The following is a 17,340-nucleotide window of genomic DNA, read 5'->3' on the forward strand; positions in this document are numbered from 1 at the left end:
TATCTCTTGAAATCACTTAAAAGTTGAAAAACTTCTTAGAATCTATATTTGGAGAATTCCTCATATAAGACAAACTTTGCAAATCTGTAATTCTGCCAATTTGCGTCCGATTTTCAAAATTCATATATAAATCTTCTTATTAGATAAATCTTCTTCTTTTAGTTTGCCTTAAAATCTTGAAAACTAAAATTTGGCCAATTTTTGCAAAAATTTCTGATCAAAATGATGGATTTTTTTCAAAAATTGAGTCGAAAATCATTTTTTTGCATTATCAAGTTTTTAATGTCGTCTTAAAATACACTTAATATCGAGTTCATTGAAATATAACTTTTTAAAATCGATTAGAAAATGACTAAAATACAGCCTGAGAAAAATCAACAAAATATTGTGAAATTCAATTTTTCTTAGTTTCCTTTCATAATTTCTTTTGTTAAGTCATAAAATAGATAGTAATGGATGTGAAGCTGTGAAAAGGAGGTCATTACATCCTGTCCTGTCCCTCCTTACCTTTCTGATAGTGAAAAGAACTCCTTACTCTGCCTTTGCCCTATAATTTTATTGTCATTGAATATTGTTTTTTGTCGTTTTTTATATTTTTGGGTATTTATGTAGATTTTTATTATTTACTTATATGCTAGTAATCCCATTTTGCTTCTGTTTCAAAAATTGTTTGGCAATCTGTGTGATAATTTTTGTGTGTGTGTGTGTGTTTTTTCTTTCTTAATCTTTCTGTTGGTTTTTTTGTTTTTATTTTATCAAGCTCTCAAGCTGTGCGAAACTGAAACAAAATATTAAATGCATTTTTATGATCTTTGATTTCGTTGTATGAGTGTGTTTTTTGTTGTTGTTTTCTTCTTCTCTTGTTGGTATTTCGCTTGTGTTCATATGTAAATGCAGTTTCATTGAGCTGAAAATTATGAAACATAATTTTGGATTTAATGTCAGTGTTTTGGAGTTAAAAAAGGGTTTAAATAAATTATAAATAAATTGAACAAAAATTTTCATTGGTAGTGGTCTCATCTGAAAAGATTTTATTTTAATTTTTTTTTTTTTTTTTTTGCAACAACAGAGAGTTTTTTTTTTTTTTTTAGCCCACGCTTGACCTTTGCAGAGAACAAAAACCCAACGAAAAAAACAAAACCTGTTAAATATATTTTTGATAATCGTATTCAAAGAGAAACGGCAAACTATTAAAGATACATTTTTAATAAGTTAGCCAAAACTTAAGGAAAGAAGAAGCAGAAGAAGATATAAGAATCGTAAGCGCCAAATTTAGAAAGCCTACAAAAGCAACAACAACAACCACAACAAAACCTTCCTAAAAAAAAAAAAAAAAAATATCAAATGTCAATGGCTGAAATTGAAATTGATATTGAAACTGAAATTAAATGTGAAACTGAGAGCTTTAGCATGACTCAAACTGATGATTTGTCAAAATAAAAAATGGTTTAAACATTTAACAATTTCAATTTGTACTAAATGTGAGTCATGTTTTATATATTTATATATTTTGCGACCCATCCCCATTTTAGTTGTCCTTGAACCTGACAACGAAATCTCAAGAACTTGGCAGTTGAAGTTGAAAACAAATTGAAAGTGCAAGCCAAATTTACCTTGAGACTGAAAGTGAGAGCTTAAGAATTGTCTGGCCAGTTTAACGCAGTGCCGGATAAGCCAGGATTAGCAGGATTAAGTGCCCTTCGCGTTAGCGAAAAACAGATGGATATTTTGACAATTGTTAACTCTTCACTTTAAATTCAATTTTGAGTTGGAATGTAAATCACGATAATTATTAATGTTATCCTTTTAGGCAACGACAAAAATGTCGAAGAATTAATTTTATCAAGCTCTAATTTAGATAACTTTTAAAGTAATTGACAAATTCTGGAATAATGTCCTTTAAAATGCATTTAAGTCTTACTTTACTTTGAAAATCTTTTTTGACCATTTTTTGAAATCATGTTCTCACTTTTACATGATCTCCTAAAACTTATATAATTTAGGTTTAAGTATTGCTACAGACCCCGCATTGGCCTAATCCGGCACTGGTTTCGTGTCAGGAATGTCTTAAAAGAAAACCCTCGCAAATATATTTGAAATGTCAAATGACTGAAAACGAAATTGAATGTAAAACCGAGAGAGATTTCATTTTGGAGAATGACTCAAATTGATGATGATTTGTCAAGATTTTGTTATTTGGTCATCATGAGATATAAATTACGACTAAATGTGAGTCATTTTTCGTGCATGCTGTGCAAAGTCCCTTGATCCCTGGGTCGTCGTTGCATGCGTGTTGCATGTTACATTCCCAATGACCTTGATGCTGCCGGCTGCTTTCAACTGCTGCTGCGGGCAGCTTCGTCTTTCTTCCTTATTCTGTCGTTGCATCGATGCTTATGTAACCGCATAAAGTTGAATGACTTTTTTTTTTTATGTGCCTTTTTGACTTGCCAAAGCCCTTGAGAGTAGCGTGAAGTTAAAGGCAGAGGAAGTTCGGTCGGTGGTTGGATTGGCCATTCGTTCGCTCTCTGACAATCTCAGACTGCGTGTAAAAAATAAATCATGGCTAAAATCCTACGGAACAAACTCATGCCTGAAATTCTGTAGGTCTTCCCCTTGTAGCTCTTTCCCATTTTTTTGTTCTCCTTATGTGGCTGGGTCCCTGTCTCCCTGTCTCTGTGTGTCATGTGTGGGGCATTTCCGGGCGTGTCTTTTTAATTTTCATATATGTACATAGTATAGTTGTTTTTTTGTTTGGTTGCAAGTTTTTTTGATTAAAAACCTCATCGCATGTAATCCTTTAATGTCAAAATATAAAGGGGAACCTACACACATGTTGAAAGGAGCAGCAGCAGCAGCAGTTTGTCATGCAGAAAATGTGAAGGGCAAATTGGGTTTTATCAAAAAATTGTATATGAAATGGTCCACAGAGGGTCACCCCTGCACTTTCTCATTAAGCGAAGGAAGAGGACCAACAAATTTCTTTAGAAGCTTAAATTTGCACATTAATAACAAATAAAAACGGATTAAGGTAAATCAAAGGAATTGCATATCAAACACTTTGGTTCTAATACAATATTTTTCTACTTAAAGCAGGCTATTAAGCGAATCTTATAGGGTAATTTTGTAGTCAGTTCTCTCATGAATTGTTCAACAAAGTTCTTTCGGTTGGTAGATGAAGTTTTAACAAGGTTTGGACCCACTTCAACACATTTCTATGCAATGGTCATTTTGAGGGAAAAAGAGCGAAAATATAATTACAATTATTTACAAGTTTGGGTTACACCCGTTCTTGGGAATTTGGCAGTCCCAACTTTAGTTTACCACTTGATGGGTTTTCTCATCAGAAGATGAGATAAAGTTATAATTCTATCTAAATTGAAACGACAGTAGTTCCAGTTTGTGTGCCAACTTATTCTTGATGTTCTTTTGAATTGAAGTATGTAGGGCTAACAATAAATTTGATGAATAGATGAGATGGGGTGATGTAACTTTTGGTCGGATTCCTTAACATTAAAAATGCATTAGTCATATTCACAGTAAATTGGTATGAAATTAAAAGCAAAGCAAGCTAAGCCTATCGACAAAAAATAAAAAATTAAATAAAAATGCGTGAGAATTTCGGATGAAAAATTGCCTGGAGGCCAATTAAATGTGAAATAATGCCATGACAAATGGCCACAATGACAACTAACTATGATAAAGTAAGAACCAAACTTGAATATAACCAACATCTACTTAGTAGTAGTAGTAGTAGTTAAGAAGGAATGAAACAAGCATATCTTATCAATGATATCAGATGAAGATGAAAAGAAGAACTTGTTTCTTTAACCAAAAAACCAACACACTCACACTCTCACACACACACACACATACCGAGAGAATAGAAAACAAGCCAAACACATAATTTGCATATGAATTTTATTGCTTTAAACAGATGTTGGATAATACAAATGTAGAGGAAATATTTATATATCTATATATATAAACATCATATTTGTGTATAGAGGAGGAGGCTAACTGCAAGGCTGACTGACTCAAATGACTAACTAACAAAATTGCCAACAAATTTTCATCAACTTGTTGCAATCAATCAATAAATTTGTTAAAGAAACAAAAAAAAAATGTTTTTGCAACTGTTTCTTAATCACAAATAGTCATACCATTTATATATATACCATGTATAGTATTTTGACAACAAAATTTTCTAGAGGCCAAAAGTTACTTATTCATAGCCAAAAATAAACCCAAAAAAAAAAAAAAGTTTATTAAACTTCCGTCTAAGATGGGTCAAGATTTGTCTTTTGATACCCTCTAGACATGGAGCCAAGAACAAGAGTTTATTAAACTCGCTAATATGTAGAATAGTTCATTGATTAAGATCTTACACTAATCTATATGATTTCCAAGGGCGTTTCCGGTCTGGTAAGCTTCAAAGATGTAGAGGCTTTAGCAAGGAGAAGTCTGATAATAGAACTTGGTGGTTCCTTCCTCCTCTTTGTAAACTACTTGAAGAAGTTTTAACTACTTTCGAGATCAGCTTCAGTCCCATCTTCAGCTAGTTAATGTGGGTAATTAACACGGGGTATTTAATCGATCGATGTCTTTTTGAAATTTATTGTCGTAGTGAACTTTTTTATGTCTCTAGTTTTTAAGATGCCAGCCAAATATTGAGACTATGTTAAATATTTATACGGGAGGGGGAGACCAAAAATAAATTTAAGGTCAGATTTATTTGATTTATGAACTAAATTGAGCACACAACCAACTAAAATGAAACGTAACTTAAGCAAGATAAATGTATGACAAATATTTTCGTAAATTGTAATAAGCTGACATTTGATTTCAAATTGAATATCGACGAGTTAAATGAAACAAATTTATCTAGAATTCCAGTTAAATTTAATTTAAGCATTCAAATAAAATATTTATTTATTTTATTTACTTTAATTAGATATATTGAAACTGGTTTAAATATAATAGAAAAATGATAAATTTCTCTTCTTTCAGACACTTGTTCAGGCAAGTTTGAATAAATATAATTTTTAAATATCAGATGGTGGATCGATAAAACTTTTTATTATTTTAGAGGTGAATAATTTGAAATCAAATTGTACATATGGGGTATCCGTAACAGGGGATAACTTTTAGAATGTCTATATAAGGAATTAAACTTAAAAACTTTAATAGATTAAGTTTATTCACGCTTTCATTATAAGCAATTTGAAAGTGAAAGTAATTGCTCAGTAAATAATGGAAAATAAAATCAAATTGACTATGCAGAGTGACTGATAGATTAAGTAAATTAAAGCTAAGACAAGGATATAGATTTAGTTTCTGTATCTCAAAATCGAGAGAGAACAAGTCTCTCAAAACTGATGCCGCTAGAATCAGGCCTGAATATTAATAGTATGCTAGATTTTCAATCATTCTAAAAAGGAAACAAATTTCCTTTCATTTTCTGGGTTAATCAATTATTTAAATAAAAAAGTTGTTAATTCATTTCAATTCAATGGGAACCGAGTTAGACCTTGGACTTTACATTTCAAACCAAAAATGATCAAATATTCTTTGAGAGACTTTGCGAGACGAACAGTTCTCCAACTCCAAATTGCCTTTCAAATTTCAAACATTTGTTGATTTGATTTATATAGAAATCTAATTTCGCATTAGTTTATTTATATATATTTTTTGTTGTATATTAGTGTACAGGAAATACGTTCAAAAAAGAGAGAAAAAAAAAAAACAAAATTTTGGAATTTGATAAACTGAAATAAAAACTAAAGCCCCAAATAAAACCAGTGGCATTGAGCAGGCAACGAACACACACACACACATGCACACACACACACACATCATAAATAAACTAAATGCTAAAACTTAAAACTAAAAGCTGAACGAAAAGCCGATGACCAAAAATTAAATAACATTTAGCGCTCACCAGATTCGTGGGCTAAAAGATTGTGATAAATTTGCTCAGCTCAGGTGTCAGTTTGGATTTTTGCTGATTTTATTTCTTATTTGTTTGTCTCGTTTTTGTTGTTGTTGTTTTAAGAGCTGCTGAAGGTGGGGTGGGGATGGAGGGGGTGGGGGTGGGGATGGGTTTGAAACAAAATTTGCATGGAAATAATTCAATTAGGCATACTCAACGAGGCATTAGCAAACAAAGCTCAATTAAAAATTGGATCGTAAAATGAAACAACCACTCCAAATACCAAATGGATGGGAACTTCTTTCTAGCCAACTTAACAACTGAACTTTTGGAAACCCAAAAAACCAAAAAGCCAAAACCCAAAACCGAACCAAACCAATTTGATTTGAATTTTTGGTTTTTTGTTTTTAGAAGAAGTATAAGAACATAACAGCAACTAGTTAAGTAGCCTGTTTTATTATAGACGCATAAATTGGAATATTTGAAAACGGCAAAAAAAAATGTTTGAATTTGAATTTAAAATTCAATTTCAATCAAATTATTAGGAATAAAATGTAGCAAAAACGAGATATGAAGTGTTAATGGCACTTTTCTCCTTTAAACAACTGGATCAACTTGTTTTATGCCAAACGTCCCTCCTAGACTAAAAGTGTTATAAAATTTATTTACAAAAAAAAAAAAAAAAAAAAACAAAAGAACAATATTGTCGAATTTCTTATCTCAAATATAAATCGAGGAATCTAAGGCCTTTACTCACAAACTATTTTTATGCTCAACCCAAAACCCAAAGGCAGAAAGCATGCCGAAAAGCCAAATACCGAAAACCAAAACCAAAATCTTGTTCATCCAGCTTAACAACTTGGTGAACATTTGAATGATAATAATCTTCCATTTACTCTTTCTCCCTCCGCTCCCCTGTCATGTGTCACCTCCCACCACCATGTGATGTCTGTCTCCCCCCAAAAACTATTCTTTATACTAGATTTTGGTAACAAAAAGTTAGTTATGGTTAAATTTGAAAGGTACAGGTTGCCGCCTTGCCATAATAACTAAGAATTCGCCACGTTTTTTTTTTTTTTTTTTGTTTTTGTCACCCTTCTCGTCCCCGCTCTCGTCTCACTGGATTTTGAACTATTTTTGGTTTAGTTTCTGATGAAGTTCAAGGAACTTGTTGACGCACGAGATCAGTTTAGAAGATATATGCATATATGTATCGATTTTTAAGTGAGAACTTATGGGTCGGTGACATAATGGGGGGTCCGATTTCAAATAACATCTAAGTCGATTTTAATGGCAATTACTTTGGAATATTAAATGAGTTTAGGTCAAGTTTTAATCACATTAAACTCAAACTGAGTTAGGTTAGGTCAGGTTCAATTAGATGATAAATACATATATACAAAACTGGATTGCCGTTTATTTTGGGGGTGTCATCATAAAAGTCTTGTCATGCCTACCTGAAGGAGTTAAATCTTAGAGCCATTTCTTTACTATGTTCCTTGGGAAGGACATCATGAATCGTTAGCCTATTTTTGACCCAAGGGAACAATAAGTTTAATTCACTGGAAAAGCCTCTCATAAATTATATATGCATACAGATATTAAACTTTTAAGCATTATATCAATAGATGATTTGTCTATCTAACCAATATCAACACATTCATCTTTTATTAAAACAAACTTTGATCACATCTGAAGTGTGCGCGTTTTTTGCTATGCGATGGGTAATAAATTTTCATTTAACTTTTGATGATGCGAAACAAGAAATTTTTACTACTTTTAAGCATGTGAAACACGAAAGAGAAACAGCAAAAACTTATTTTTACTACTTAGTTTAACATCCATTATATGTAGATCAAATTCTATTCAAATGCAAATAGGAAAGGTCATTAAAACCAGAAAGAAATATAATTAAATAGCAGAAGCTCTGGAAACATTTTGAAAAACCAAATATTCTATGTGATTGATGCGGATTTGGTCATCAGGCACATGCCAAACATTAATGATTGAACAAACAAACAGAATCTGCATATATCTAGTGAACTGCTCAAGGCCGTCTTGGAAACAACTGGAATCGTAAAAGGAACCCACAAGACTAATTAAATTGATTAGGAGGTCCCATTAAATTGCTATGAAAGTTGTTCTTAAAACTTGTCATGAAACAAAAATATGCAATAAACCAAACCAAACATACATACATACATACGTATACACCTATATATCCATATTATAAGTATGTACACACACATATCATTTAATGAAGTGAAGACCTTCCCCCCATTTTGGCTATAAGACATTAAATATTTATAAACGATTATAGATGAAAGTTTACTTTTGCTTTTGTTGGTCTATGGAAAATAAATAATCAATCTAATGGTCTCTAAAGATATTGGTATTTTGTTTTTTCTTTTTAGTTACTCTCGGTTTCAATTTTGCTTGGGGTCCATCGTGGACAAAACTTTTAATTTCAATGTGCGTTCGTTCATTCACTTTAGTTGAGGTTCTTTGCTTGATTAAACATCAATTTATGCAAAATGCTTGAATGCTTTGTTCTGCTGGTTAATCAGTAGCGTTTTCAGAGTTCTAAAGGCAAATCTTGTATATACATACAATATATTCTATGTATATCTGGATTATCTAGCAGAAAAATATATAATAAAGTTTTCGAAAGTTCCCTTTTAGGTAAACTTGGTTAATTATTCGAAAATGGTAATGCCTTATCTTTACTTGAATACTAAAACTAGTTGGGAATTACTAACGAAAAAAGGAGCGCAGCTTACAGCTAGAGAGCTCTTCTTTGCGTTAGTGGATTTGCATGAGAACATCGTTAAAACATTTATCAAAGAAGCTTAAAGGCAAATTGTAAGCTATTACTAACAATTTGTCTAAAAGTTTTTGTCATAATAAAGTTTGTACAAAAGTTTGTTAAAGAATTTATTTAACAGGTTGTCAAAGTATGTTGAAATAGTTTTTCAAAAAACTTGTCAAAGATTGTGTATAAGCTATATAGTTTGTCAAAGTTCTTGTAAAATAGTCTATTGTTTAGAGTTCATCAAAAAGTGCTCAAGGAGTGGAGAGAGAGAGAGGAGAGAGAGATTATATAAGGAAAGAGCTTTTGTGAGCCCTTTGCCGCCCTTGACCGCATAAATCCAGCCCTGTTGCCTGTGATGGGTTTGGCTTCGGTTGGCAATTAATCTTTTGACTATGTGGCTAAAGCCTAAAGAACAGGTCCACTCCAATAGACTTTTGTTAATGAAGCGTCGTTGAGTTGTCTATCTTCTTTGGTCGTCTGTTATTTTTTTTTTTGTATTCGGGTTGGTTTTTGGTCAAGTTCTTGACTAGTTTATGCAAATGAAAACGAAATTTTTCTCTAAAAAAAAAAAAAGAAACAAAAAATAAACTCGAAACAAATTAACTTTGAATTTATTCAACATTTTTTTTTTTTTTTGGTGTGTATTTTATCTTAATTTATTTATATATTAATTTTTATTTATTTGTTTCTTTTTTCGCATATATAAATTAAATATAAAAGAAATAAGAAGGAAAAAAAACCAAATAATAATAATAATCTTCCGTATTATTCAGTGAATTTATTTTTCACGAGCTTCACACACGCAACACACATTAAAAAAATCATTTTAATTAGAGGATTTAAAATTTATTAATTTTTTTTTTTTTTTTTCTTCTTCTTGGTTAGTTGAGTTTTTTAGTTTTGGCTGTCAAATTGTTTCTTATTTTTGGATTTTTCTATATCTGACATTTTTGCCTAAATCGTTCCGTGTATGTGTATGTGTGTGTGTGCGTGTGTGTGTGTGATAATAAGAGGATTTACGGATTTAATTCTAACGGCATTTGATGAATATCTGAAGGTCAGTTTGGTATTACGTCTATATACATATATTTGATTGAATGTCGTAAATAATTTGCATTTAGCACATTTACAATACTCTCACAAAGTTGCAGTACATAGACTTTGATCAAGAGTCTGAAACAATCAAAGCGTCCTTTTTGGCCCCCCTCCTCCACCCCTTTCTTAAACAAGAACTTGAACGTTTTGGAGATCCTTTAAATGGGTTGGGTCTGCATTATGCCAAGACAACAGAATACTGAAATTGGCAAGAATTATAATTAATTATTCAGTCAGAGTTTAGAGTATTGACGTCAGTCAAATTCCTATTCCTGTTCTTTGATTCCCCAATTTGATTTTCGCACATATTCGCAAGGGCGGTAGAAAAATAGAAAAGTTGTATTTAGACCGTCTCTCACTTCATCAAGGTTGACTCATTTAGGATTGATATTTCTTCTGAGCATCCGGTTCGCAATTTAGTTTTGATTTTTTTTTTTTTTTAGTTAGTTGTTGTTAATCTATTCATCAATCAATTGTCGTGGTGTTATTTTTCTCATTTTTCTTCATTTTGTGTTATTTGGTTTTTATTATTTTTTTTTTTGTTCCTTTTTATACCATACACCCATAGGGTGAAATGGTATATTAAAGTCGCCAAAATGTATGTAACAGGCAGAAGGAAGCTTCTCCGACCCTATAAAGTATATATATTCTTGATCAGGATGAATAGCCGAGTCGATCTAGCCATGTCCGTCTGTCCGTCCGTCCGTCCGTCCGTCCGTCCGTCCGTCCGTCCGTCCGTCCGTCCGTCCGTCCGTCCGTCCGTCCGTCCGTCCGTCCGTCCGTCCGTCCGTCCGTCCGTCCGTATGAACACGCAGATCTCGGAGACTATAAGAGCTAGAGCCATCAAATTTGGTATGTATACTCGTGTAGTATGCACATGTTCAGAGTTAATTGGAATTTCGGCCACGCCCCCTTACGCCCCCAGGAATCACATAAAACTGTTTTTCTTAAAAAGTATAACAGCTAGAGACATCAAATTTGGTTTATATACTCGTTTAGTTGGCGCGCAGAAACTAATTGTTTAAACTTTTTGCCACGCCCCCTTCCGCCCCCGGAATTTACATAAAACTGATTTTTTTAAAAACTATGACAGCTACCGACATCAAATTTTGTATGCAGACTAGTTTAATAGACGCGCAGAAACTGGTTATTTAAAAATTTTGCCACGCCCACTTCCGCCCCCGAAAATTAAACAAAACTGATTTTCTCAAAAACTAACAAAGCTAAAGTCACCAAATTTAGTATGTATACTGGCTTAGTACGCGCGCAGAGTATATATATTTTCATATTTTTCCACGCCCACTTCCGCCTCCATAATTAAGAAAAAACCGATTTCCTCCTGTAGTTTTTTGACTATCGCATTCAAATTCGGCAGACTAATTATTCTTATCTATTTCTACAAAACTACCAAATTTTATTGAAATCGGACTAGAAACATGCAAAATATGCGTATGAACGTATTTTACTACGCGGTCCACAAGGCCAGAATTGGCCGTTGGCTAGTAGCGGCGCTAGAGTGCTCGTGTGTTCGTAGAGTGAGCGAGATAGCACATACTATGAAACATGTAAAAACAATTTAATAGACATACATATGTACATTTGGTTTTCGAAATTTAAAAAAATTTGTTTCACCTGGTGTATGGTATACCCGAGTCGACGAGTCGACTTACTTGCTTCATTTTTTTTCATCATCTTTCATCGCAAAGTTTTCATCTTCATGGCCATGACGGGTCACAGTTTTTGGCGTGGGTTGAAAATCTGTTGACTTGCTTTACTTTAAAGTCCGACGTGTTAAACTAATTATGCCTATATAAGCAAGTGGATTTTATTTTCATATGTATATATACATATATTTCAATTTGGCGTCCATTAAAGACTTTTTGTTTTTAAGTGCTTGAAAGGAGGATTTTTGACAAATGAGATAATCGTGTGAAGGCGTCAAACGGTGAGAGAGATCCGCAGTGAAAGAAGTCAGCCAATTCAGGAAACATATATGGTAATCATGATAAACAATTAGCCCGAAACTTTATAGCCAACATTCATTCATACATACATATGTATATGAAGTTATCTCAGTAAACGTTTACTTAAGGTGAAAGGTGAATGTAATAAATTCTTTGTTTGAGTTTTGTAAATTTTACTACGAAATCTTAAAAACCAATAAATACAGATTAAGGGCGATTGATTTCGAATTCTCTGGAGACGACAATGACGTTTGAGTATTCGCCTCTAGAAATCCTTTTCCTTCAGCAGATATCCGAAAAGGGTTGTCGAATTTTAAAAACATTTGTTTTTGCTGGCTCCAAGTCTAAAAGTTCAGTTTTCCCAATATATTATATTGTATATGACAAAAACAAAGGTTGGATATTTCTTAAACTGATTTCTTCAAGTTCAGATCTTAAGAGCATAAAAAGAAATCTTAAAAACTCCTTTAAAACTCCTTTTTAGGTTCAAGTAAATTCTTTCTTTTAGATTCTTTTCTGTGACAAATAACATTTTGAAATTCTAATTTTTTTTCAGAATTTTTTAGAATCTTCCCTTTTTAGTTCAGACTGTATTTTCGCCAATTTTTCACCGATTTCAAAAATTGAAAATTGAAATCTTATTTTGTTCAGAACTTAGCATATTTTAACATGAAATGAAATGCTTGGATATTAAAAAAATTAAATTTCGACTCCATTTTTTTATAAAAATCATGATCGCGATTTTTTATGAAAATTGTGAAAAAATTATCTTTTCGAGATTTTAATGCAGACTCAAAGATATTACTGAAACTTGAAAATAAAGACAAGAATTTTTAAAATACACCAAAAATTGTCTAAATTAGAGCTTATAAAAATTAAGGTACATATATTGGCATACTTTTCCGTTAAATTGCATTTTTCTCGCCTTGTTTGCAAAGAATTTAGTTTAAAATTGAAAATAAAAGCATTTAAAATGAGATAACAATTGCTTAAATCGGTTCAAATCTGGCCAAATCAAATCCGTAACTGTTCCTATTGCATATGTCATGCTGACTGAGACTATATGTATATCCCTTCTGGCCCAATAAGCCATCGTCTCTCTGATGGGCAATTGATTGCATCTCTAAGCTGACATTTTGATTTAATAAATTCAATGCGATGATTTCGAGTAGCTTTGCTTGATTTACACATGTCTCAACACCGATTGCCATAGGCAATTGTTATATCCCAGTTACAAAGAGTCAGCAGAGTCAGTCAGACAGTTTGTCAGATGATGCATATCATTAGCTATTGCTACAGATACAAAATATAATGCAATACAAAACAAATACCTCAAGTAGAAGAGGGTTGGAGAGAGGGCGACTGCATTCACGTGCATTTAAATCCTATACACACAGAGAGAGAGAGAGAGAGAGAGACGACAACGACGACGACTAGTTTGTGAGTTCCCCACCCTCTACAAAAAAAAAGAAAAAATGACACGGTGGGAAAAACTGAATACACAAATGACTCGGAACCCATTGTTAGTCCATGGTTTTTACTTCACCTTGAACCTTTACAAAGCCCGCAGAAAGGAAAATAAATATGCAGGCGAATGCACTTTCCATTATCGTCTTAATACCCTTTAGATTGATAGCCATACAAATTAGGTTTATGAAGACTTACCACTTGGTTGGCAATATTGGTATTACATATTTATTTTTTGGTTGTATATAATAAAAAGGTTTTTTTTTATTCAATTCTTTCGCTAAAAAAGTCGTCGTTTTGTTTTCATTTTGTTTGTACAAAAAAATATAATTTGTTTACTTTTTTTTTTGTATTTTGTGTATATGATAATAAAAACGTTGAACATTTGGTTTTTAAAAAGATTGGACGAACATTAATACAGTTGAAGTTGGAGAGAGGTTTACAAGTTGCTTAAACTATGGATCGGATTCGTTTTTAAATATCTTCTTAACTAGGTCAACTACTCGAATTTAGTTGAAGTTTATGCAATCCAATATAAATATATATATATATATATATATATATATATTATATGTATGTATATAAATTGTATAAATGATATGGTATATGTATGTGTGCTTCATTCTTTTATTTATATGCCACAGACAAAATCGAAAAACCAACAGAAATTTCGTTTTTTTCTTCTTTTCTTTAGCACTAAAAGGCACTATTAAACTAACTTTCTATATATTTGTAGTTGTCACTAATTAAGGCACTTGAGTAAGAGTTTCGAAAATGCCTGCGTCATATCAAAAAATCTTCTAATATCATTGTCTCTCCATATAGCATCCAAAAGTGTAGGTTAATTGAGCGCATAGTTGTAATACATAATATAAAGTACATATGTATGTATGTAAAAATAACAAAGATATGCAAATATGGGTATGGGTATACAGTATAAATCATGATTCATTTGAGCGTTGAGTGTGTAGGATATACATATTTACTATGGGTATTCTTTATCTCTTGGAAATGTGTCTAATAGTTGTGGACGGATCAGCTGATTTGAGAAATCAGTTTTACGTCTATTTGTATATTTGAAAATCTTTTTCCTAGAAAGCACTGGAATAATCATTTTTTAAGTAAACAGAAAAGTTGTAGACATTGTTTTTCACATAGTAACACATTTCCAAAGAATGTGTTCTTACGAGATTCAAGCTTCTAAATGGGTTATCTGATTTTGTGGCAAATGCAGTCATTCATTTGTCGATGGATTTCCTGAATTATTGATGATTCATAAGTACCAAAAGCTGTGTGCGATAAAAGTCTCTTCTGGTCATACAAATGTGATGCATTTCAAGTGGAGCGGACGGGGTGGAAGGAGGTTTGTGCTTAGAGAGAGGGACTGTTAAATTGCATAAACATTTTCAACTAAATAAACGTCAAAAAAAAAAAATACAAATACGAAAAAAAAAAACCTACTAGCTTTTAATTATAATGGTGAGAATTCTTCTTTGTAAAATTACTCGTGGGGACGGAATGTTTCAATGTGTTGTTATATGTATTTTTGTGTGTTAGAGCTGGGAAGTAGCTGCAATGGGAAGAGAATTGAAGGTTACATTTGGTCCAACTAACAAATATCACTCCAACAACTTACCCAAAAAAAAAGAAAATGACAGGGATCAAAAAGTGAACCCAACCAATCTTAGCCGCGAACCAATTCAAATCGCGTTTGAGACTCCTTGAATTGCAACCGTTTGCGCTGCTGGACATGAGCCTCGGTTAGGAAGAGGGTGGCAGCCACCAAAGTAAGAACTGTTCCCACACAGGCGAGAACAAATGACCAGCCAAACCAATTGTTGGCATGCTCTGGCATCCAACCGTTGCGATTGCCAAAACAGGCAAACACAATGACAGCAATGGCCGCACTGACACCAGCTCCAAGTAGGACGTAGCCCAACGACCGTATCAAAATGATGAAATGCTTCTGATCTGGTCCAGCGCAAAGGAAGAAGACCAATACACCTATGGCACTTACCAGCATGCCGATGAGTGCCACCGTATAAAAGAATTGTGTGGCAATCATGAAGGCTGGCAGCAGAAATCCACGAATCTCATCGTAGCCAGTGGTAAATGGGTCATAGACCCAACGACAACCTACGAAGAATCGCCGCAGGCTATCATCATTCACATCATGCAGTGAACGGAAGCAGTGCACCCACAATCCCAGGCGATCCAATTTAGCTCCAGTTATGCGATAATCACTTACCAGCCAACTGGGCGTTGCAAAGGCAATAGCAATGAAGGCAAATGCAAAGATGAAAACTCCCACGCCGCAGCTGCCAGCCAAGGTGCGACGTTTCATGATTACTATATGGTGTGGGTGAGTGGGCGGTAGGTGCTCCTGGGAATCCTCGCGTGCAAAATGTGAAGATTTTTGCATCGGAGATTTCAATTGGTTGGTTGTTGAATATTTAGAAAATGGGCTGTTTGTGTTTGTGTTTTGTGTTTGCTGCTGGCTTTGGGTGTGGGCCTCTGAGCTGCCTATCGATAACAACACAGGGTTGCATTGACTAACAGAGTTTTAACAGCGGCTTTACAGAGAGTAGTGGAACAAGTAAAACTATAAATTCAAAATCTATGAGTAATATAGCTTTAATTAGAAAATTTCCTTATTAAAATCCTTCATTAATTCATTGACAATGTCCAATCCAGATCATTTGTTTAAAACAGTTAATGTCTGTCTTGTTATAACTTGTATCAATTTTTATTTGGAAATTTAGTTTAATCTCGAAATATTGGAAAACACAAATTAAAACTAAAACGCAGAAATTTCGATTACAAGGGATTTACATGCTTCTCTTCTCAGCTCTTGTTGTAGTCTGTTTGTTTGTTTCATCCTCCTCCCATTTTAATGACTTTCACCCTTTTTGCCTGCCACACGTTTGAAATCATTCATTTTGGTGGTCATAATGGGTGATCCGATAAAGCCAATATAGTCAATTTGTGTGACATCTCCGCCAGATTGATTATTCTTGACATAGATTTGAATATTTTGGACATTTTGGAATTTCACATAACGTAAATTGATGGGTTGGCCCTGGTCCAAGTCCTTTTGAGCCAAACTGCAGGAAGAAATTAGATAGAATTCAAATAAAATTCAAACATTAAAAATTCAGCAAATTTTGAACATACGTCAAATCCTGAACACTACTCATGGATTCGGCCATATCGAAATCAATGGTACGCGGTTGATTAATAAACAATTTCACATCCTTAGGTCCCAATTGGACAGGTGCCTTGAATTTTAGAGAATGTATTTTAACTGCCTGATTAAATGTAATGGACATGATCAACTGCTCATCACAATCGGACTGCAAGTAACCACCGGCCGAGGCCAGCGCATGCTTTAGATTATGATCATCGGCCTCGTTAAGGCATTCGCATTCCTGCTTGGAGATGAAGGTGTTCAATTCCATCTGTGAAAAAAAGATGAAGAGAGTTAGTGGGAATCGCTTAATGGTTTAATTGTTCACTTACCAATCCCTGGCCATAATCTTCGCCGGTTTCCTCACCACTGCTCGAACCGATGTGCTCTTGTATCTTTGCTTCCAGACTATTGACATCTGCTCCCTGAATCCTATCGATTTTCGTCTTATTTCTATAAAATATGAATGTTGGCATGGCCGAGACACCCTGCCCAGCTGCCGTATCCTGACATTTGTCGACATCCACCTTCAGGAATATGGCCCTGGGGTATTTAGTGGAGAACTGCTCGAACATGGGGGCAATTCTCTGGCAGGGACCGCACCAGGAGGCTGTAAAATCAACTACAACCAGTCGTACACCAGCCTGGGTGAGCTCCGCTTGGAAATGTGATTCGTCATTAATAACGCGTACAGCCATATTTGTAGATTTGTGTTTGTGTTAAACGTTTCTCTCCCTGTTGTGTAAACTCGAACTTGTAAATATGCGAATAGACCAAAAACAAAAAAGATGACTGGCAACTACTTCGATAAGTACTTGGTCGAATGAAGCTATTACTTATCGATAAGTTCAATACGATAGTCACAATTGTTATCGATGTCTGA

The 17,340-nt window shown here is 33.6% G+C and overlaps 2 protein-coding genes across 2 annotated transcripts; both read right to left on the reverse strand.

Annotated features, from left to right (window-relative positions):
- Window positions 1-13,854: 13,854 nt before the first annotated feature.
- sinu (sinuous) lies at window positions 13,855-15,805 on the reverse strand. The gene is made up of 2 exons (XM_068285911.1): window positions 14,907-15,805; window positions 13,855-14,840 (listed from the first exon to the last, which is right to left on the reverse strand). The coding sequence occupies exon 1, from the start codon at window positions 15,690-15,692 to the stop codon at window positions 14,955-14,957; it is 738 nt and encodes a 245-aa protein (XP_068142012.1). The 5' UTR covers window positions 15,693-15,805; the 3' UTR covers window positions 13,855-14,840; window positions 14,907-14,954.
- Window positions 15,806-15,990: 185 nt separating this feature from the next.
- Window positions 15,991-17,252, reverse strand: Txl (Thioredoxin-like). The gene is made up of 3 exons (XM_068286605.1): window positions 16,790-17,252; window positions 16,445-16,728; window positions 15,991-16,374 (listed from the first exon to the last, which is right to left on the reverse strand). Exons 1-3 carry the CDS (start codon window positions 17,153-17,155, stop codon window positions 16,161-16,163), a joined length of 864 nt encoding a protein of 287 aa, XP_068142706.1. The 5' UTR covers window positions 17,156-17,252; the 3' UTR covers window positions 15,991-16,160.
- Window positions 17,253-17,340: the final 88 nt, after the last annotated feature.

This window comes from Drosophila tropicalis, unplaced genomic scaffold, assembly GCF_018151085.1.
Source record: "Drosophila tropicalis isolate 14030-0801.00 unplaced genomic scaffold, ASM1815108v1 contig_443, whole genome shotgun sequence".
In the NCBI taxonomy this organism is placed as follows: Eukaryota; Metazoa; Arthropoda; class Insecta; order Diptera; family Drosophilidae; genus Drosophila; species Drosophila tropicalis.

Coding starts and splice junctions, on each gene's coding strand:
- sinu (XM_068285911.1), bottom strand. CDS start 15,692: ATGCAAAAATCTTCACATTTTGCACGCGAGGATTCCCAGGAGCACCTA.
- Txl (XM_068286605.1), bottom strand. CDS start 17,155: ATGGCTGTACGCGTTATTAATGACGAATCACATTTCCAAGCGGAGCTC. Junction 16,729..16,789: donor AAGATTATGGCCAGGGATTG/GTAAGTGAACAA, acceptor TTTTTTTCACAG/ATGGAATTGAACACCTTCAT. Junction 16,375..16,444: donor AGTAGTGTTCAGGATTTGAC/GTATGTTCAAAA, acceptor TTCTTCCTGCAG/TTTGGCTCAAAAGGACTTGG.